At 41.3% G+C, this 22,707-nt stretch overlaps 1 protein-coding gene across 1 annotated transcript in view; it reads left to right on the forward strand.

Moving 5' to 3' along the window:
- Positions 1–22,707, forward strand: part of SLIT3 (slit guidance ligand 3) — a 482,804-nt gene that overhangs the window by 234,657 nt on the left and 225,440 nt on the right. The window contains exon 5 of the mRNA XM_027892706.1: positions 9,531–9,602. Coding sequence (XP_027748507.1) covers positions 9,531–9,602 — 72 coding nt within the window. The remainder of the gene's footprint in view (positions 1–9,530; positions 9,603–22,707) is intronic.

The following is a 22,707-nucleotide window of genomic DNA, read 5'->3' on the forward strand; positions in this document are numbered from 1 at the left end:
AGTAGGATGAGTGGCATGATTACAAGTACGGCTTCTTTTTTGGAAGATAAATTCATTAGCTGCAAGCTAATTTTGGTTTAGATCTGTGGCACGTTAGCGCCTTTGTTCTACTAGTGCACTTTACTTTTATTTTCTGTATTTAAAACACTTATATTCTATTTAAATGCCTTTTGCTAAATCACAGCACTATGGAAGGATAAACTTTCTGTGCATTGAGTGGGACTCTTGAAGGTGTTTTGCCTACTTGGATGGTCATTGAAAAAAAAAAAGTTACCAGGTTATATTTCAGTGAGTCTTTCTCGCACCTGTGGACAAAGCAGGAGAATGAGGTTTGTCGGGGTCTCCTGCAGCTTTAATGGTCAGGGTGACCTGCTCTGAAATCCCTGGATAGTTTGTGGCTTTGTGGATCCTACTGTAAAATAGAGAAGCTGGTATTACTTAAACAGTGGCATCTTGCATGAACGTCCCCAATGGAGTTAACCACTTTGTGGTATTACATCTTGGTCTAATAAATCTGGATGTCATACCCTCACAGAAAAATGAATTAAGGCTGCAAACCCATCTGAAGTGTCTCTTCTGCTGCAGCGTTTCACAGGGACTTGCAGGGACTAAATGATCCATGGCAGGAAAGATACATAAAGGTGAGGCTGTGGAAGAAAGAAAGAAGCTAAAATATTAAGAAAGAAAGAAGGGACAGGGTGCACAGAACTCTTTTGTCCTTTTTCTAGGGCTTCAGTGTTTGTTCATGGAGTGCAGTCTGCTGAATATCACTGCAGTATGATAATTTATTTTTAAAACCTGTATTACAGGTTTTCAAGCACTGGTTCGCTCCTTTCACACTGGGCACTTTTTACCACTGAACAGCCCCTTGACAGCCAGGCCTGAGCTGTGAACTGTTCTTCTCACTGCAGTGGATTCAAATAACTTGCAGCTCGTTTTTACCTCACTGGAATAAATTGAATATCACTGCAGTTGGTTTTAGTATCCATGGATTCTCTGAAATATTTATTGCTTTTTGTATAGCCACAGAAAAGTCTACGGTGATCGTGCAAACAAATTAAATAAATGGCCTCTTTAACTTTTCTAAAATAAAGCTTAGATTTTTACATGTCCAATTGCTGCATCCTCCTATGAAAACTGTCTCATTTTCTTAGCCAAAGTACAGGATCATAGCCTGAATTAAATAAATACTGTTAATTCTTTACTATAAAAATATTCAACATTAATAAAGACAGAGCTGGGTTAGGAAAGATCATTCAAAAGAGAGCCCTGCTCCAGATGTGGATCCGTTATCCAGTGATGGTGCAGGTTATTAGCTCATATTTTATACTTTATGATTTTACACGTTTGTCTTCTAAAATAAGAACTCATCATATGTAAAAACATAAATTATGTACAATAATCTTTTTGCTCAGTGGTCAAGCAGGGCTTAAGCAGGGGCTTAAGTTTTACTTTGTGGTAATGAGAGGAGGGCACCGTTGCCTAATGTTGTTTAGAATTTGCAAATTCACAGCATTGTATAAACCAGAAAGCAGGTCAACAGTATAAACCAGTTTGATTTTTTTTAAAAAATTAGGTTAAAACAGTGGAGTCTCCATGTAGCTCCATTTCCACTTCAGAAAGTATTAACATTAATAAATCATTTATTAGTCAGAAGCCTTATCTTATTTCTAGTAGGGTGCTTCTCTTCAAGGGTTTCTCCTGAACCCACTGGCTGTTACTTTCCAGACCCTGACATAATCAAAGTTGAGTATGAAGACTTGGAGGACAAATTTCACTTTCATTGCCTGTGTTCCAGAAGACAAAACAGATGCTGCTTTCTAAAATGAAAACTCACGATCAGGCTCAAGATGGGTGGTTATAAAATAAGTCTCCTAAATGCTGTCTGATCACTGTTTGCTTGGCATTTTGGAAATGGCAGGAGGAGGGAGGAAGAACTGTAAAAGTCATAAACATGCCTTTGATTTGGGCATTGGCACAGATTAGTTTTACAGTTCATTTAAAATCATAGAAAATATTTACTAATCTTCCTGGAGATATTGTGATAGATGTAATTTTTTTCTGTTTTCATTGGGTGCATCGATAGAGAAATGTTGTAACACTGTGTCTAATTCAGTGAAACAGAGGGGGTATTGTTGTTTGGTTGGTTTTTTTGAAGCAACCAAGAATTTTAAAGGCCTCTAATGAAGCGTGCACAAATGTGTGTCCTCTGTTCTTTTAAACATTTAAAAGACTTCAGCGTGTGCTGTGTCATCCCTGCAGTTGTGTCAAGACAGAAGTCATGAATCTGTAAAAGTCCGTGCAGGTCAGATCCCTTAAAGGGTCTTTATTAACAGATGGGTTTTAATTTGTCCTTGGAGAAGGTGGAAGATGATGCTAAAATAATGATCTGTTCCTCCTTGATTGCTTTGTGAACACTCCTCCCACCCCAGCCTTGGAGCTCAGGCTCTGCTCAGTGTCCCGTCCTTCCCAACGAAAGCCTGTGTATGTGAGTGGGGTTAATTAGGTTAATCAGGCCACGTGAAGCTTTGGGCAAATGTTGAGGTACAGAAGTATAGAGTCAACATCTCTCACCTCACAGTGAAACCGGATCAACAAAGGAGTCGTGGTGTTTACCTTCTGGAAGCTTAGCGGCAGTGCTCGTGCAGTAGCGCGTGACTGCGTGAAAACAGCGAGGACTGGCTTAATTAGAATTTTTTTGAGCTAAATTCCCTCCTCAAAACAAACAAACCAAAACTAGAGTTCTCCCAGCAGCCTCCCAGAGCACGGGTTGATAGCCAGCTGTGCCGTGTTTAGCAAAAACACAATCACCTTGCCTGGTTCAGGGCACACAACATCCCCAGGACCCGCTCTTGTTTCACAGAACTCGGAGCCTGTCACCGTCTTTACTCTTGGTGCAGTAGGAAGAATTTTTTTTTCCTTTTAGAAACCAGCAGTGAGGCCAAGTTTCCACAGAGTAATGCTCTGCGATCCTGTTGTTCTTCAGCTCTTGCCTTGTAGCCCATGGGCGACAACACTTGTCCATTTTTCCTTCAGACAGAGAGCTGGAAGTGCTGCTTTGCAGTAAATACCATTTTTTACACAACCTACAGAAACAGCAAAGCCATTGCTTCACTGAGGGGATAAAGCCCTCCTGAGGACAGAGGTGCTGATGAATGTCAGACTTGCCACAGCTTGTTCTAATTACTGTTGGAGTGAGCTGATTTGGGCAATGCATTTCCCACCTGGAAGTTGATAAATATCTTGAACTTACCTTGCATATTTACAAGGCTCAAAGTTTCTGAATTGTCCTTAACAGCTAACTCAGTTATTTGTTAATCCATTTGGAGGACAGGAAAAACTTTAATACTGAGGAGTTTTGGAAATACTAGGACAATAACTCCTAGGGAAGAATAATATTTAGTTGTTGAAAATGTTTAATATTAGTTTTAGATAAAACAAAAATTAAAAAGCCGCCCTCCAATTTTGGCAGAGCAGGAAAAAACCTTCTTTTGTTCTTTGCTTTAAATGAAACGGTAGCTTAATGTGATACAAAAAAAAAAAATGTGGCAGAACATATATACAGAGCCTGTTTTCACCTGATTTGAACATCTGCATCCTTGAGCTTGGGTGTGCTGGTGCTTTACCTCCAGATCCATTTCTTACCTCAAGCATGGCCCTTACTCTGTTGGCTCACTCTTAACTTGCCTCTAAGGCACAGCAGCCCTGGCGAGCACACCCTCACTGCAACAGAGCCCCAGCTGCATCCTTCTGCTCCCTGACAGCAGGGCCTGCACTGCCTGGGAGATGTGACCAGAGGAACTGTCCTCTTGCTCCCAGCACTGGATGGATGGGCAAGAAGGAACTGCAGCACTTTGGAAGGGGGTCTGAGCTGCAGCCCTGCTGCTGCTGGCTCAGTCGTCCTGCTTGTGCCGTGCTTGAGGTTAAGCGAGGTCTGAGGTGTTGCAAGTCGTTGTGGATTGGGAATAGAAACTCTGCAAGACAAAAAGCTTCCTTGGGAGTGCCAAGCATTTGGTTAAAAGAAAAACACATCGTGAATGTTAATATTCTGTGCTGGAATTGTTATAGATATAATTGAGTAAACTTCTTTTTTTTTTTTCCCCTGTGGATTTCCTTGGTCTTTCTGCCTCTTGGTGTTACCCTTTTTCCTCTTGCAGACTCTTCCTCCAGCACTGATCCCTTTGCCCTGTCTCTTCTCTGGCTGTAGGAGTTCCTTTCCCTCCAGCTCTTGCTCTATGAAAAAGCTGAGCTGTATCATTCCTCACTTCATTGACTTGCTTATCTTTTATTATGTGTTACTTAGAGATACCTATTATCTTTGGATTATGCTCTCTAATTTTCCCCATCTGTTACTCTTTAGCTCCTTAATTGTGTTACCTAATTCGGTAAAACATTGTAGGATAGAGTTTATGTGTAACATGTTGTACAAATTAAAACTAATTCTAATGAGACAAATTGCAGTGACCAGATTGTGTTAAGTATGTGACCTTTAGTGGAGTAGTTCGGTCTGGTTTTAGTCCAGTTGTAAAGAAAAGTTGGGTTGAAGAACAGTCACTAAACTTAAGTGCACAAAACCTCTGAAACATTATTTTGTTATTTTATTTTATTGTAATCACTGGATGAGACTGAAATGTTTTAAACCCAGAAATCCTATTTGGTAAAAGAATGTAAAAAAAGCTACCAACACGGATGAATTAATTCTCATTTCTCTCAGCTGCTCATTCTGTGGCTGAAATGAAGTTAGTGGGCACAGGGCTTATTTCTTAGCATTGGTGGCAGCTGACACTTTCTTTAAGTCAGCATTCATATCTTTCACTTGTTTTATTTTGCAAAGCAAGCAAACCTCATTAATTTTCCCTGTTATTGTGTCAGGAAGAGATGATGGGAAACAATCTGTTATTCTGCACCCTCAAGCCCCATATACAGTTCAATCAACCAGTGTTTGCCTGCTGGTTTTGTATCAGCTGCTGCAGTGTTGTGTGTGAGCTCTCCTTTGTTACTGCAAGAAGCAGTTGAGTGGTGGAGAAGCTAAAAGGTGCTTGGAAGGAATCAGCTTAGTTATTCTGGATTTTTCTTTCATTTCAGCTAAACCACTGGTTCCATGTGTTAATGGTTAACTCCGTGAGTTTGCACTTTTATTATGGAATCAACATGCAGTAACATACTGGGAAAGATACATATTTGGTCGTGAAGCATTTGCTCTTGGGGACTGTTCCTGAAGTCTTTGTACTGAACTCTTTAGACATTAAAGGCAGGCCTGGTTCTTTATTGGATAACACTGCACTGTGATCTCTCTTAGCCCATTCAGGCGGGAGAAATAATTAAAGAGTAGTGTTCAACCACAATAAATACTTCTTAAGCTGGTTTTCAGGCAGTTGTGCAAAAACAGTCTTTCAAAATTTTAGAAGCTGTATGTCAAAAAAGATCGGGAAAATAATTTGTCAGTGCTCAAGGAGTGGGGTTTTGTTGTTGGTATTTGAAAGGGGAGACAAATGTACGCAAGACTAAGCATAAGATTCAGCATAATGTTATCACTGCTGATTTTTTAATTTTCATATAATATATGGTATTTCCAGTACCACTGGAACTTTGCAGGTTGTATTAAAGTAGCTGCTTTAACGTTTTAAATCTGTAGTTCAAATGAAGACACTAATTTTATGAATGTTTGTAGGGTCTGTGTTCCAATTAACTGATTTATGTTCTGTCACTGGCAAAATAACAATAAAAAAAAGGTCTTAATGTATTTTATTGCTCTGGTAGAGAGCTGAATTTTCACTTGGGATGCAATAGGCGGTGTTAAAGCAGGAAGCTAAAACCAGCACTACGGCAAAGACTGCAGAGGCACTTAGGAAACGTCAGCACTTTCAGGCGCTTTTTTTTCCCCTATTCCAATCCTTTTATCAGTAAGACTCTTTCAATGCCCATTTGAAGATCAGGAAAACAATATTAGTCTTGCAGAGGGAGTTAATCTGTGTCCAAAGGGGTTTTAGCAAAATTAAAATAAAAACTAAAAAATGTACTGGTTTGTGCCAACTCCCGTTGGAGGCTGGGTTAGACTAACGTGTGGTCTGCCGTGCTGGGAGGGTGTGTGAGCCACAGCTGCTGGATTTTGTTGGCTCCCACTGCTCTGGTTATGCAGATTTGAAGTGCAAGCCCTTTAATATCCCTGTGGCTCCATTTCTCCATCTCAGAAAGGAGAATGCTGCTTCCTTTGGGGGTTCACCACACAGTGCTGGCTGGGGGAGCTCTTGGTTGAACGTGTCCAGTATTGCTGCCTGCTATGCTCTTCCCCTCACTGGTTCCTCTGGGATCGCTGCCGAGGCCTTTCCAAGCGTATTCCCATCAGAAACCTGGATGAGGGGGCCAGGGGGTCACTGCACCGTATTGAGGCAGTGGCTGGTTGCTGGATCTCTGTGCAGTGTGCACTGCCTGCAGATTAAACTGGCTGAAATTTGCCTGTATTTATCAAAAGAACAGGAAGAATCATTTAATCTCAAAACATTGACTTCGCTCAACGTGTCTATTTTATCGTGAAGGTGTTTCCTTTGTGTTGGGCTCGCTGCTTTCTCCACAGAGGATCCTTTGTGAAGGAGGGTGATGCTGATGGGCTGGCACATTTCAGTTTGTCCTTAGGTCAAGTGCTTTTGGTCTGCTATCACTGCCTGTTAGGGGCAGGACTTTTGGAAGTCTTTTCTTCTCTAAAGCTGGAATTTTTCAGATTTCCTCCTTAGGATACATCATGCACCCATGCATTGTACTTGCCTTCCGTTACAGAATTAGGTAGTTTGAAACTTCTGCCCAAGAAATAGGAAGTGTATTAGCAGTCATAATTTATTTTTCTTCAGATTTATTTTTTCTTGAATGCTGAATATTTTCCCCCCACTTTTTTTTTTTTATTTTTTAAGGGTTTTGTTTTACCCTCACCTTAGTTTACCTGATTTTCTGCAGTTACTGGGAATAACTAATATTTATTTCACATACTGCCAGTGTGAGCTTCTCATTTTGCCTGTAGGGAGTGAAGAGCTGAAAATTTAAGGTAAACTCAGTAGACAAGTTGCTTGTTATGACCTTCTGCTTTCTCTGAGCAAATTTTGGGAAGTGCCCAGGCTGAGCCTGGTTGGGGTTTGCTTGCTTATGAAAGATGCTTAACAAAGGTTTGCCACAGTATCAAGAAGCAGAGAGAAACACTTTCCCTGGCCATTTCAAAATGGGGTGATTATAATTGTGAGAAGGCAGTCAAAGAAAACTAAATATGCATTGGTGAATTTTCTTCCATGCTGTGTCATTAGGGCCATGCAAAGCTGGCAGCTCTTCAGCCCACTAGAGAGATTTATGCAGTACTGGTACCTAGAGGAGAGTGCCTAATAGAAAATGAAAATAATACAGTTTACTGGAATGGTTTCCATAGGAAATGGATCAACTTCCTACAGTCCCCTGGTTTTGCTGACTGCAGGTTGAGAGTTGAGCATAAAGGCAAAGCAGAAAGCAAAAACATAAATTAGCCCTTTTAGAACACAGTAATGCTAGAAAAAATAACTTTTAAACCTAATTTCTTTTTAAACATGATTTGAAATAATGCCCAGTAAAATGCCAGACAAATGCAATTCGAGATGTTGGTGGATTTCGTGTGGTTTTCTTTGACCACACAGTTCTACTTTTTCAAGCCCTTTTTTTGTTCTGCTTTGCATTTGTCTTCCTTTCAGATCTGACTAATTTTTGCCTTCCTAAGCCATTTTGTCATGCTTTTCCCACTGGCTGTGTCTCTGCTGTGCCTCACTGTCACACCAAAGTGACTCCCTGTCATGAAATCGGTCTTCAGCAGGAGACTTCCTTCTTCTGGGTCTGAAATACCCTTTCCTTTCTCTGGGTTGCCTGATCGTTTGTCTGGGTTGAAGGTCTGTCTTTAAAGAACTAATATTTTGTTGCTGGCAAAATAAAGGGGAGGTGAAGGAAAGGTCAGAGTGTGGATCAGTGTTAAACAAATTGTGAAGGTCACAAAGAATTTTAATCTGACTTGAAAAAGGGACTTGTGTCCAGCAGCACATTTTTGTTTGTGATAGTCTGAATGGACAATTGTGGCTACTTTGAGAATTTGGTGTAGACTGCATGACTGGTATAAATTGAATTAGTCCCATGACAAGGACATAGTCCCCTTTTTTTCTTATCTGCCTGATGGAAAGCAGAAGAAAGGCCTGCGTGACACATCTTGACCCGCAGTGTCAATGTGGGCTTTTGTGACAGGCTCTGATTTCTGGCCTCTCATTTGATAAAGCCAATTTGGGGGAGGCTAGAAAGGGAGCTCGCTGCAACACTAAATGTACTTACAGAAAAGAGTGTCTGGGGGTGAGTACAGATTCCTGCCATTCCCTCTTAATAATAGTGATTAGAAATCCAGAGTTTCTTTCTGAAAAGGGGGCAAAATCCTGGGCTTGTGTAACACAGGGACACAGTCCCCCCAAACGATGCACTAATTCCCTGTGCTGCAGTGTCACCTTTCTTTGTCCTTTTGTCCAGCCATCCCTGTGCCTTCCACTTGCTCATTTCTTATGTTTTTCTTTCCCACTCATCAGCCTTCCTGTCTTCTCTCTTACCCCCCACTTTGTAACCTAACCCAGGCTGGAATTGCTCCCTCTCCCCCATGTTGCCAGGGCACCAGCAAGGAAATCAGGCTGAGTGCTGCTTTTCCTTACCCTGAAAACATCCCAGCTCTCTGGGTTTGTGTCCATCTCCCTCCCATTCCTGAGGCCCTCCTTCCTGCCTCCACCTGCACTGCTGGAGGGTTGCAGATTTAGAAATGCTTAATACTATGGAGAAAGCACCTGAATGCAGGTTGGATAACAGGAAACTATAACCTGAACTCACAATGCAGATGTAACAATTGAAGTGGAAACATTTGTAAGGTTTTAATACTGGAAAGGCTTTTTGACTTGCTGTTGGTTGTTTGGTTTTTGTTGTTGTTTGTTTTTAAGCAAGGTTAAAGATTCAGTGGTTGCCATTGATGCACAATGCAGTGGGGTTCTTAATGTGGTGGATTAAGACCTTTTCACTGTGCATTTACAAAGCTTACAAGAGAATGATTGTCATGCTTTTCCTGAATATTAATTTCAAATAAGAGGCTGTAATATAAGCAGGGGTAGCCAAGTATTTTTGCAGTCAGTAAACAAACAGGAGCATGCTGAGAAAATTTCATTTGCACTACAGGGTTGCAGCTCCAAGGCACAAGATTTGGCTGCAGGTACTCTGACAGCAAGTCCTGCATTGTGACAGTGTCATGACCACGTCTGAGGGATGTTTTCTGGAAGTTCTGTCACTTGTATCACAAATTCTGGTGGGTTTTGTTGTGGAGTCGTTTCAGCTCATTCCACAGAGCTGTAGAGGAGAGAAAGAAAATGGAGAACATCCTGTGGTGTAACCAATCCAGAAACATCTACTTTTCCAAGCATGTGGATGCTCCATTAGCTCATGCAGATTTGAGAAATGTGTTCTCTTTGTTAATACAATGTATTTTTTTTTCCTCTTCCCTTATTCAGGGACCTGAGTGAAAACCAGATAAAAGGAATCCCTAGAAAAGCCTTTCGAGGAATCATCGATGTGAAGAACTTGTGAGTGCCAATTTTATTCATATTTGTGGTGAAAACCATTCTCCCTGGGTTACATCTGGCTGTTATTATGTGTTTGGCTACCATTTCTTTTGGGCAACACCAAAGGGACCTGCAGACCCTGCAGGTTTTTGTCAGGGGCCTCCTCACAGGCTACTTTGGTCCACACTGGGAACACCCCTGGGGAAGTTTTGAGCAAAGGAAAAAAAAAAAAGTTCTTTAAATGCTTTACCCGTTCCTGCAGTATTGCCTTGAAGAAAGACATGCATAGGGAAAGTGCTGTTAGAGTTTGAGGGTGAAATTGAAATGTTTCACTTACAATAAATCTTCTGTTCCACCACCCGTGTGGACAATAAATATGACAAAACGTGGCACACAGGCACAGTGGCTGAGTGCAAACATCAGAAAATTAAATAAAAAAATAAATACTGTGGGCAGTTCGCTGTGCTTGCTTTTGACAGTTTGTACTGAATATTAAAATAATTTATAAAAGCCATTAAAGAGAGAAAATAGGGGCTTATTGTTGGTGCCGATGAAGCTAGGCTGTCCTAGCTGTTTTCTGTAACATTTATTTAGTAGAAGAATCAGCTAAAGGAGATCTAAAAGGAAGCCCTTTTGTACAAAGCCTTGCACATACCTGTGTTCTGGTTTTTCTGAGCACTGTGCAGGTTCCCTCGGAGGCTTTGGGATGTACAGAATATGAACACTTGTAGACAGGATATAACCCAGCTGTTTCTGCAGTCATTCAGCACACTAAGCTTGTGTTTCTTCAGTGGTTTGTCACTCACTTTGTGCATATTCAACAGTGACTTCAGCTTTTCTGGTAAAAAAAGGCCTTTTTACTTGAATATCATCTTGAGAAGCCACTTACTCTGATGATATTTCTCTTCATCAGCGGAGGAGCATTAGAGGACCTGTGTGAGCAGGTCTAGTTTTCAAGACACAGGAAAATATGAAGAATATACTTTACAGTAGGAAAAAAAATTGTGGATTCTAGACAGAAGAGTGGCTTTTTTGTCATGTTAGCGTGAGCTTTACTTACACTGTGTGATCTAGAGGAATAGTAGATGGTGTTTTGTTTCGGAAAACCTAACTTTCCCAGCCATAATTCATTGTTAGTTGTCTGACTTCATTTAAAATAGCAAAGTTTGCATTCAGAGTTGAATTCACCTCTGGCAAGCTGTCACAACAACCACAGGTGTTTTGATTTATGCACCCACTCTCAGTGCAGAAGGAACCAGGGTTTCTCCTTTCCCTGAGCTGATATCAAGGGATGACTGGCTGGAGTGCTTACAAGGAGCTCTATAAATGTCAGGATTTAAAACCAGCAAAAAATTGTGACTGTCAAGTTAGGCAGTATCAATTATTTTGCTGTAAAAGAGTCAGTATCAGAAATACTTCCCTGTAGCTACTGTTTCTGTTCTCTGATGAGTACTGAATTTATCACAGAATCATAAAATAATTCTGGTTTGGAGTGACCTCTGGAGGTCATCTAGTCCAGCCTCTGGCTCAGCAGGAGCACAGAGCTCACTGGTCTAACAGATTGCTGATGTGAGCCACGAGCGCTGATTGTTTAGATAAATAGCAGACTTTTCCCTCACATCTGTAGCCATCCTTTTTTGATAAGAACTGTGTGAGTCGTGTACCCAGGGTGGTTCATTAGAGCAGGTGATTCTTGTTTCCAGGCACAGACTGGTGGCCTGTGAGTTGCTGAGAGAAACACGGCAAACCCTTGAGCCAACTTGCTGCTGGAAACACATTAAAATTTCTGCAGCAATAACTGTAAGGGTGTGATGCAAGTTGAACCAAGTTAATATTTAAAGCTCTTGAAACTTGAAGCAGTGGTTTTAATGTGCCAGTTGCCATTCTAAGTCTAGACTTGGCTGCCAAATCTCTTCCTTTTGAGTCCCAGGGATGACCATGCCCATGGAGGAGGAGAAGGAGCCTCTTTTGGTGCCATCCAGCTGTTCCAGCACCTGCACTGCTCGTGCCTGGTGCCTCTGCCACGTACACACTGAAGGGAGAGCAGCAGGGCTGGCTGTTTCTATGGTTATGGCTCTGCTGATTTATTGTACTGTCTCAGACTTCTCCCACCCTGGAAAGCACGTTTGGGAGGGATCTTGGAGACTTTGAGACGTAAGAAATGAAGCTACACGTTCTCCCACGCTCCCCAACCCTTTCCAATTTATATTTAAAATTCATACGGGGAAAGGCTGGCGTGGAATGGGCTCTGTTTTCGTGGCTTGACATTTAAGGTGACCTCAAATTCTTCCAGGTCCTATGAAAAGTGTCCCGATGTTATGGCAAAAAATAAGAACTCTGTAGATATTATAACAGGGACACAGCAAGTGCTAGACCAGATGAAAGTCTCTAGATTAATGCAGCCTTTACCAGCAGCTGGGAAAGCTTCCCTCAGGAAAGAATGCAGAGTTGATACAATAGACCAAGCCAGGGCGTGAATTCCTTTTGGACACAAACTCCGAAATACTCAGCCTGAGGGCTCGATATAAATTACAGTGGGTGCCATTTGGAAACCCTCTGAGAATTACCCTGTCCCAGCGTGGTCATAAGTGACACCAAGTCACAGACTGTGTCCAGCTGGAACACTCTAGTGTAAAAAAAAATCAGTTTGGTGAATTTAAGGGCAGAGGTGCTGCTGTGTGTGCAAAACACTGAGAGTCTTTGGTGATGTCCTTGAGCACCGGGGCTGCAGAACTGGCTTGGTGCCAATATGATTTTTGTCATTTAAAAAAGTAAATGTTAAGATAATAGGGGGAAAAAAAAAAAGGTGTTATAAAAAGCAATGTTTCAAGATATTTTTCACCTTGTCTTTCTCTTTAAATGGTAAAAGCTCTCTATCTTTTGTCATTCTTTTAGCAGAGAAGTGAGCCCAGGAAAATGGGCTTGGATAAGGGCTGTGCTAAAGAAGAGCTTTTAAATGCCAGAAAGGCCACTATTTTTGCACAAAATGAAACCAAAGCAGAGATTGGAGGTTTTCAAACTCCCAAGTGGGGAAAATTTTGTTGTATGAATTGTTTTCTTATGAAGTGTTTTCTGCTGTTTGAGTACAAAATCAAAGGAAGAATCTGCAGACAAAGAATAAATTAGTGAGTCCATTTCTAATTGAAATACAGAAATAATTATACAGCTTTTAGAAAGTGTCATGAGCACATAATGTCCATTACCAGCAGTGAATTTATATGATAATTTGGCAAAAGCTGACACTGCTGTAGAGTAGATGCATAAATGCTGCCCAGTGGTCCTAGAAGCTGAAGAATAAGGGCAAGAGAGGGCCAGCCTGCAGAGTGCACCTGTATTCAATTTCTGTTCCTTGTTACTTAGAGAACAGGAAATGTTTCTTGCAGGATTTTAGCCCCAAGTAAGCACATTTATTCCAAGAATTAAAGTGCATGGGTTTGGGTCTCGCTGGGGTTTGGGCTAACTCGGCACTGTCAGCCATGGCTTTCCATCATAAACGTATAATGGAGCTGCTGCTTGGATTTGTGCACGTTTCCCCTGCTTGTATCCCACCTCGGCATTCAGGGGAGTGCTCCTCTGGTGAGGCATTCCTGCAGCTCTGTTGGAACAGCCTGCCCAGCCCACCTTACTGAGGGCAGCCAGACACCCAGAAAAGGAACGTACAGAGCTGATGTTAGGGAGAAATTGTTCCCTGTGAGGGTGGGAGGCCCTGGCACAGGTTGCCCAGAGAAGCTGTGGCTGCCCCATCCCTGGAAGTGTCCAAGGCCAGGTTGGACAGGGCTTGGAGCAACCTGGGCTGGTGGAAGGTGTCCCTGCCCATGGCAGGGGGTGGAACTGGATGAGCCTCAGTTCTGTACATATCCAGCTTCTGCCTTTTCCCTCTTGTAGGCTTTGGCTATTGGATTCTTTAGCATTGGGAGTCAGAAAAACAGAAGCTCAGAGGTTCATCTGTCATGATAATCCAGGCTCATTGCATTTCTGTCTAAATATTTCTCAGGCACACATGAGATAATAGCTCATATCACTAGACCTGCAAGCTGCTTTCCTGGCATCCTGGGGCCACTTAGCAAATTGTGGGTAATATCCTTCTTGATAGCCCTAAAGGTGCTTTTGGAGGAAGAAATGAAGCATTGAGATTTATTTTTTTTTAATTCAGGAATACATCAGCACATATGTAACATTTAACACTTCTGCGAGTCAGTACACATTTATTTTCCTGGTGGTTACATTACCTATGCAGTGTGAAAAATCAGAGCTCTCAGAGTACTGTAAAACATTGTTGTACCTATTAGTTTCAGTTCCTTGTTTGTTAAATGGCTTTTCCTGGAAGACACTCTTACTTTTTCAGCATGCATCTACTATCAGCATCAATCCATGTGACTTTTACAAAAATTAAACATCTAGATTGCACATTCAGGTTTTGGAAAACGCTGAAGTTGCTCTTTAATGTAAGAGTTATTTTACATTCACCTACACAAAATATAGAAATGTTCCTGTGGGCTTTTTTTTTTTTAAATCCATCACAACCAGCACTGGAGAGCATATTTGTAATTTTTACCATTCAGCCATAGAAATAATTAAACATACCTGTCAAATTAAAATAACAAATAAACCCAAGGAAATAATAGTTGATTTGTGTGTGGCTGTTTCACCAGCAGAAAGCAAGGGATTGTGAGTTATGTGCCCTACGTAAATATGCAGTAGATCTTAATGAAATGTTACACTACAAAAAGTGACTTCTTTAGTCTGGGTTCTCTAGGGAAGCTATTATCCAGACCCCTCTGAAATTCCTGCCCTTAGTTTCTTGACATTTGTGTAAAGTATCCACTGTTACTGTTGCACTTTGCAGTAAAATAAAACAAAAGCAGGGAGATAAACAGTTGGCCAGATTTTCCACTCCTTTGGTGTAAAATCTGGAATAAGTCTACTGAAGCCAGTGGTTGGATTTAAATAAAAGAAAAGAAATGCCTAGAGGAGAATTGATTATCAAATGTGTACTTGTTTATGTATCTTTCAGTGGACTGAGCAATATGTGTCTGTATTTGGTGGTGTGCATGAAAAGCACAGTATATTTTAAATATGAGTAATGAAAATTTAAGGAAAGGACATGTTTCTGTTATGGAAGAGATTTCAGGTTGTTTTGATCTCAGCTGGTATTTTTGAGTGTTTTCAGAGCTGGCAAAACAGGTCAGAGGTATGGAAACAGCTGTTTGAAATGTTGGAGGCAAACCTTTTTCCTTCTTTAGGGGGGGAAAGGATCATTTTACTTCAACCGTAAAAATTTGTAAATAATTTTCCTTCCCCTTCCCCATAAATTCTCGCTGCACTCAATGTATTCCACCAGTGTATTCCTTTCTGTCTCCTGTAATTAGTCTTCATTGTGATAGTGACCATAATGAATTCAGGGGAGATCTCTGTGGCCATCACATTTGCTTTCCTAGAAATTTCATTGTCATGCAGCATTATTATAACATTAAAATAACACGTTACCCACTTACCACCTTCTATGGAGAAACACCACCTGCAGCGTCAGTTAATTTTATGAATACATTAGTTTGAGCTTTTGCCATCTGTTCTACCCCTTGTAACAAATGCAAAGAGCATATATTTCACAATTAACTCATTAAAAAGAGATGATTGATTGAAATGCACACGCATGTTCCCTGCACAGTGCACGATGCACTTGAGGTGAGAATGTGCAAAACCAGCCGAGCAGAGAGAGACGCTCTGAGTGGTAGCAGAGGACATTTTGGGAGACAATCACGTTCATCTCCTCACACCCTCACAGTGAAGGGCCGGACACAGAGCTGGCTGCTTCATTTTTCACTGGCCCACCTTTGCAGGCCCTGCCTGGCTGCCTGTTCTGCTCTTGGCTCTGCTGCCTGAGGTCACTTGCTGGTACATCATCCCTTGGGTTTGTCTTCTTCATCCAGTTTCATCATTTCTTCGTTCTTCAGTTTTTGTTCATTCAGTTCTGAATCGCTAACCTTTAAAATCTGCCTGCACTGATCTTTCTAAACAACATCTCTTGTCTATCTTACGTTAAAAATCAGAGAATAAAGCAAGAAAACCTAATCACTGTGCCTTAAGCCTGGCTTTGGGCTGGCAAGAAGGTGTAGGGAGGAACTGTGTTTTCCTTTGTCCCAGCTGAAGGTGCTTCCTGCTGGCCCTGTTTCCATCAGGAACATCCCATCTGCTGCAGCCACAGCCAAGGGAGAGCCTGTTAGGAACACAGAGATGAAAATGTGAAATTTAATTCAGAAACTGCATTCTTTTAATCTCAGTTTCTTCTCTGCCTCCAGTGAAACTTCTGCATGTATCTCTTTTAACGTCATAAGGTGTAGGCATTATTCAAAATTACCTCAGTGGGAAGCACAGGTTGCCCAGAGAAGCTGTGGCTGCCCCATCCCTGGAAGTGTCCAAGGCCAGGTTGGACAGGACTTGGAGCAGCCTGGGATAGTGGAAGGTGTCCCTGCCCATGGCAGGGGGTGGAACAAGAGGAGCTTTAGTCCCTTCCACACGAAATTATGAGAGTCTGTGATCCTGTGATTCACATGGTCAGCTGCAGGGTTTGGTCCCAACCTGGCAGATAGCTCAGGATTTTATGAGCAGAGCTGCCACTGGGAATGCTGCTTCCTTGCACTGCTCCTGAACAACCTGGGATTGTCCCATCTGCATCAGGGAGCAACGGAACAGACACGTACAGACTAATAACCTGCAAATTCTGCAGCACACATGAGAAATACTGGAAAACCCCAAAGCCATTTCATGAAGTATTTAAACCCATGTGGTATTTGGTAGTGAGATTAGACTAGACTTGCCTTTTTTAAACACTTTTTGGTTTTTGTAATCCCCTTTCCCATATCCCTTTCTAATATATAAAACACAAGGTGGACTAAACCAGCACAAAACGATCTTAAATCTGTTGGATGTGCTAAACTACAACTTGTTCTTCTCTTGAGATTGATTGCACAGAAAATGCACCTCTGATTTTTTTTTTCTTCCTGTTTTTTTTTTAATTTTTTTTTTTAATGAAAACATCTGCATTAAGTAGAGTGGATGTCTGCTCTGTTCTCCTGTCCACTTGCATTTCAGGAAGTATTTGTTTCATGGATGTCTGTAGTTGTGGGCTCAAGTAGCCACAAGGGATCTGTCACCGGCAACTTATTAAAAGCTGAACCATCACTCCCGAGAAACAGATTTCCTCACTGTAAAGTTCGCTTTCCCCTGAGTAAAATGTCAGATAAATAAAAGCTGAAATACCTCTTAAGTGTGTTCTACCTATAAAATAGAAGTACATAAGCCAGCACTGTGTTGTAGTGGAGGATGTATGTTTGCTGGCATTTAATATTTTTTAAATTTTCGTCTGTCTGATGTCAGTCAGAGCTTTCTACCTCCATAATAAGGTTATACATAAGACTGATTTACCCAGTTTTGTATTCTGTGTATGTTGGTTCCAGTATCAATTTTTGGACAAGAAAGATGAAGTGCACCACATCAACCCAAGTCATCCCTTCCATCTCCTTCAAATTCTGTTGTGATCTTCCCTGTGCTTTATATTTTGCACAATTTACTGCCTTCTCCTGCCTAAGAGGGAGCAGCCACGAGCAATGTAGCTCTGTAGGCTGGTCATCAGTGGGGCTTTGGAAGAGGGACGTGGATGTGCTCTGTCCCATCAGGAACACGGCACATCTGGCACAGTGACGTGAATTGTTTGCACAGGAGGCGGAAAAAGTTCAGGTTTTGGGTGTGAGAACCCAGGTTTGATGATCACTTTTAAATTTTCTATTTGATTAGGTGAAAAAAAAAGTAAAATCTGAGTCTGGAGATTTAATTTATTTGCTTAAATGTAACACTGGTGGAAATTTTTAAATGACACCACAAGCTCCAGGTCCAGAGCTTGGTATAAGAAAACCTCACCCCTTTTTCTGGGGTTTGGAATCTGCTACAAAAAGCCAGGGTGAGTGTTGCTATTTCCAGAGATTGTTTATCTGCTTACTTAGTTCTCAGGGCTCTGCTCTGTGCTTTCTAGGCTCGTTATTCTTTTCCCCTAATAAAGCACAGCTACATTTTGGTGCAGCACCCAGGCTTTTGTAGGGACAGTAATGAATAGCAGATTTGGCCCTTTTCTGTTTTAACAGTCTTACAAGAGTCTCTTTGACAGAAACAAACTCCAGAAAATACCTCGATTTAAAAACAGGCTGTGTGGTATTCTTACTGTCCTTTTGATATAAAACTTGATTAAAATGGGATGCGACATCAGTTGAAAAAGTATGGAAATCAAATTTGCTTTATTACGTACGTGTTTAGGCTAACCTGTGCCTACAGTTTATCTTTGTATAATTTATGCTGTCTTTGTGCCATACCTTAATTCTGAATACGTTTGCTGAAGATTTCCTGCAGCATCCATCTGTGATTGTCAAGAGGAACTTTTATTCCGAAAAAAAAAGAGACAGTTCTGGTTTTAATTATGAATCTAAATAGCTTCATAACCACTGTGAACTCTGAATTTACATCATTTTTATGATAGCCTCACCATTCCAGGTTTATTGATTTTGTCATTTGCTTCATTACATTTAATGCAAACCTTTTGTATGGAATGATTCCGGTGCTGTGCTGGGCACGGAGGGGTCAGTGTGTGCAGTCTGTAGCCAAAACAGCCCAGCAATATCATTTTAGTGCAGACTCCACGGCTAAAGGGGGGCTGTAAATACTCTCCACCGGCAGAACAAAGTTTGCCTTCTCCTCTTGACCTTCTCAGCTGGACAAAGTTAAAACCATAGCTTGAGTTGTCTTTTTTTTTCCCCCCTCTCTTTCTTTCTCCCCCCAGTGTTTCATTTTGGCTTTTTGGTCAGTGCAACACATGTCTGTTAGAGAGGAAAAGGGTCTTTTGGCAGATCAGGGCTGGGCAGTGCCACACTTTGCCGTGAGACTGTTCCCTCTGTGCCCTCTGGAGATGACCTGCTGCTCAGAAATTCCTTTGAAGAGCCAGTCTGGTTTTTGGCTTTCCAGGCAGGGACACTGTGGATTTCTGGGGTCCTCAGTTGTTTTGCCATTTCACTGGGATTAAGTTTTGATGTTTCATTTTGTAAATAGGCAACAGTGCCTGGATTTGCTGTAGCTTTTAAAGGGGCCCTGCCCATGGCAGAGGGTTGGAACTAGATGATCTTTAAGGTCCATTCCAACCCAAACCATTCTGTAATTCTATGAATAAAACATCCTCAGATCTTAATTTACTGCATCACTTTTTCTGGGGAACACTATTATTATTTTTAATCTAGCTTCATTTAAAAAAACACTACTGCAAGACAGGTAAGTAAATGGATCCTTGTCTTCCCAGAAGGCAATGAATTGGGCTCGAAAATTAATTTCAGTAATTGATTGGGAGACTGGATTTCCTGTAGCACTCTTCCTTGACCATGAACTGAGATGGATGTCCCCCCTTCTTGACCCCAGCCCTCAACTCGGCTGCAGCTTTCTGTGTGAGAGCAGAGCTGGGTATTTAAAACAACAATCATGACGAAGCCTGGGTAGTTTCTTGCCACGTTTAGAGCCCAGAAGGGAACGATTTTGTTTCCCATTCAGTGATTCAATCTGTTCCATGGCTTCGCCACCCTGCAGTTGGGTGGCTCTGTGAGATGGAGTGGCTGTAGGAGAACGAAGCCACCTGCACTTCACTTCAACTCAAAATTGTTATGCCTTGAAAGGAAAACATTTTTGGAGGAAAAAAAAAAAAAGGATTTAACTGTAATGGGATAATTGTATTTTACAGTCCTTGTATCACAGGTTGGTTTTATATGAACATATGCTCACCGTGTTTGTACAGCAGGGGAGGTTATACAGTCCTTTTAAACAGCTACATCGCAGCATCATTTGAAAATTTCCTCAGAAGAAGCTCAGATCATGTAAATCCTACATGGATATTAAGAAGATCCTGTGGAGGATCCTAATTTTATTGAAAAAAAAGCCAACACAGTGTTTGTGCTTGGAGCTGCAACTTTTTCTTCCAGTATAAAATAAGGATCTGAGCGAAGCACAGAGGGATTCTCAGGCACTCAAATATATGTTATGAGATTAATAGAAATAGCGTAAAGTTGATTATCTAGGTGCAAATCTGAGAATGGCTTTAGTATAATAGCTTTGAGGTAGGCAAGAATAAAATCCCTTTTGTTTAAGACCAGATGACACAGGGAGAGTGTGAGAGCAGCAATAGAAAAGGGCTGTGAGATGATGGTCTCATTTGTACAACTGATTTCTGCTATGGAATATCATTTTCCTCTGCTTTTTTTTTTCCCCTACCAAAAGCCTGTGGGATCTAATTTTGCTTTTGTTTACCCTTTAGTAGTCCCATAAATGTCAGAGAAAGAAACGAGAGCATTCTATCTTCATGGGGAAGTAACCTCTGCTCCAGTCTTTTGTGGTTTGTTTTTTCAGAAAGCTCTTTTTGGAGTTATTTTTCCAACTCGTTGAGCAGTAGTACAGTAACACTGGGAGATATCTGTACACAGCTTGTCTGAGGTGCATTTTCACCCTTAGAATTCTTCTTCCTTTCTCCTGTTTTACAGGGAAAAGTGAGGATTCCTGCGTTGTTCTTTTAAAGGAACATAAGACTTGCTCAAATGATCAAAATAATTTCTGTATGTAAAGTCTGCATCAAAATCCTGTCAATCACAAGTTGTTTATGAGGCAGTCATAATATGTTAGTACTGGAATATAGAATGATGCTTTAAAAAACAACAACAACAACAACAACAAAAAACAACAAACCCAACCCCCCAAACCCTAGAATTTAAGGAGCTAATGGGCTGTATAAAACTGTGGTGTGGGGAACAAGAAATCTTCAGGCAAATGGTTTGGATTAAGATCCCTGTAAGCAGTTCTTGCTGCTTTTCCAGGTGCCCAGCATAGGAGCTCCCAGCCTGCTTCTCAGAGCAGCGAAACAAGGCTCTGTCCTGCATATTAAAAATTGCTTGTCACGATGTGGGGTGGGAAATGGAGCTTTTTGGTGTGAAAATTACCTTTAGAAATGAGATTGGGTTTTTTTTCCCCCTTTTTATTTCTTCCTTCTACTTTCTTTTGTGACCCCTCAGTAGCCCCTGTTTGCGAGTTTCACCCTTGAACCCGCTTTATTTTGTATTTCATTTATATGCTTAAACTCGGGTCATAAGCAGCAACAGCTATTGATTAGGTCCTGCTTTTAAACCCAGCCTTACGGGGAAGATGCTGCCAGGAGGTCAAGTGGTTTGCCTGGAGTGATTCACTGAGTGGGGAAGGGGGGGGAGGACACTCACAATTATCTGAAGCGTTTTAGCGGGGGTTTGTGGTTGGGAATGGATTTTTATTTTGCTCGGATTTTAGCTCTCTCTGCCTTGAGCTCTCGTTGCATTTCAGAGGTGTGGTGCTCTCTCTCCCTTGACGAGGAGCAGCTGAAAGCGTAATTAAGGGTTAATGTTGCGGCGGGTGGGCTGGGGGAGCAGCAAACCCTTTGCAGTAAGTTGGGCAATAAGCAGCGCTCTCAGCCTGAGAAGGAGGGGAGAAATGTCCCGTGAAGCCAGTGGCGCAGGTATCCTCTTTACCTACTTACAAAACAATTGTTGCTTTGGTTGCCAGGGAGAAAACTTCAGGGCAGGGCTTTTCTCGGGCCGTTTTATTTCAGCGCTCTCACAGCTCAGCGGGAAATAGAGGTTTGAGGTTTGGTGTGAAGGGTCAGGTAAGGTAACTGGTGTGCTCTTGCGAGCCAAACTTGCTGCCTAATCCTACCAGGGAGGGCAAGTTGTCTTGCACACGACTGCCTTTTTGGCATGACAATCCTGGCAGAGGAAGCAGCTGTCTCTGCTATGAGTGTTTTTATGGACTAATGTCAGGGGAAAAATACTGATGAAAGTATGCCACCTAGCAAGGAAATGTCAAGGCCGTATGGATTAAGTTAATTTTTAAGTTCCTCTGTTAATGGCTTCAATTTTGTAAGTCTTGTAGAATCGTTATTCAGTGGTCAGTAAGTAAATGAATGAATAGAAGTAAGTAATTTAAGTGAATTACCAGTTCAGATATATGAGCATTTGTATTTAAGAAATCACAATGTCTAAGGTGACCTGAAGGTTGATGTTAAAATATTTCCTTTTAAAATTTTTTAAGAAAATAATTTCAAAAGAAATAGCAACTTGCTAAGAAAAATATTGAAGCCTATAACTTCTAAGAAATTCTGCACATAAACCTACCTCTGCAATATTTCCTGTTGATGTCAGATGTAAGGTGCAAAAATTATTTAATAATACTAACCATATTTCTAATAGTAAGCCGTCTTCTACCTATATCTTTATTTTTGGTTTTAAGTTGGGCATGCAGTTATTTCGTGATGCTGTTTTTACCCTTCTTTAATGGAATAATTCACATTTCTGTTCGTTACAAGTCCTGCATTTATAGATAAGTACAGACTTCTAAGTTACTCAAGTCTCCTGCAAGATGGAATAAATGCCTTTGGAGGGGACCTGTCATCCTGTTTTTGCAATGTCTGTTGTCTTGGAGATTATGGTTGTCCCTTGGTACTTGGATTTCTGAACTGTGAAGCTTCAGATCCAGAGTCAAGTTGTTCCTTGTCCAGCAGTTAATGTCTCCAGGTGATTAGTGATCCAGAGGGAAAGCTGGAAAACAGGCTTCTCCACCTGTTAACCTGATTTTCAGTTCTCCCCAAGAATTAAGTTTTTGTGAGGATATCAGGTACCAGTAGGGTTTTGATGATGTTTTTGCTTTCAGGCACTGCAGTTCAGTGAAACACTAGTGCTGTTCTATGTGTTTTACCTGTTTCTTTATAAATGCACTTTGTGACAATAGCAACATCATCAGTAAGTGTTGCAGTGAGTGGTGTTCAGCACTTCTGGTATAAACTCTCCCTGTTCTGGCTTTTAGATTGGTATTTACATGTCCCAAGGCCAGGGAAGCGTATTTTTAATTGGAATTTATGTACTTTAGTGGAACTGGAAGGGACACGTTCAGTTCCTGATGACACTGCTGACAGCTGAGCATCTGTGGGGTGGAGGAATAAATATATTAAAGGGTGAGGGACTCAAATGCAACAGCCATCACATGAATGGCAAAAATAGATGGATGCCATTTGCTTTTATGAATTAAA

This window comes from Empidonax traillii, unplaced genomic scaffold (assembly GCF_003031625.1).
Source record: "Empidonax traillii isolate 1590-97213 ecotype Southwest subspecies unplaced genomic scaffold, ASM303162v1 scaffold364:size1245619, whole genome shotgun sequence".
Lineage (NCBI taxonomy): Eukaryota > Metazoa > Chordata > Aves > Passeriformes > Tyrannidae > Empidonax > Empidonax traillii.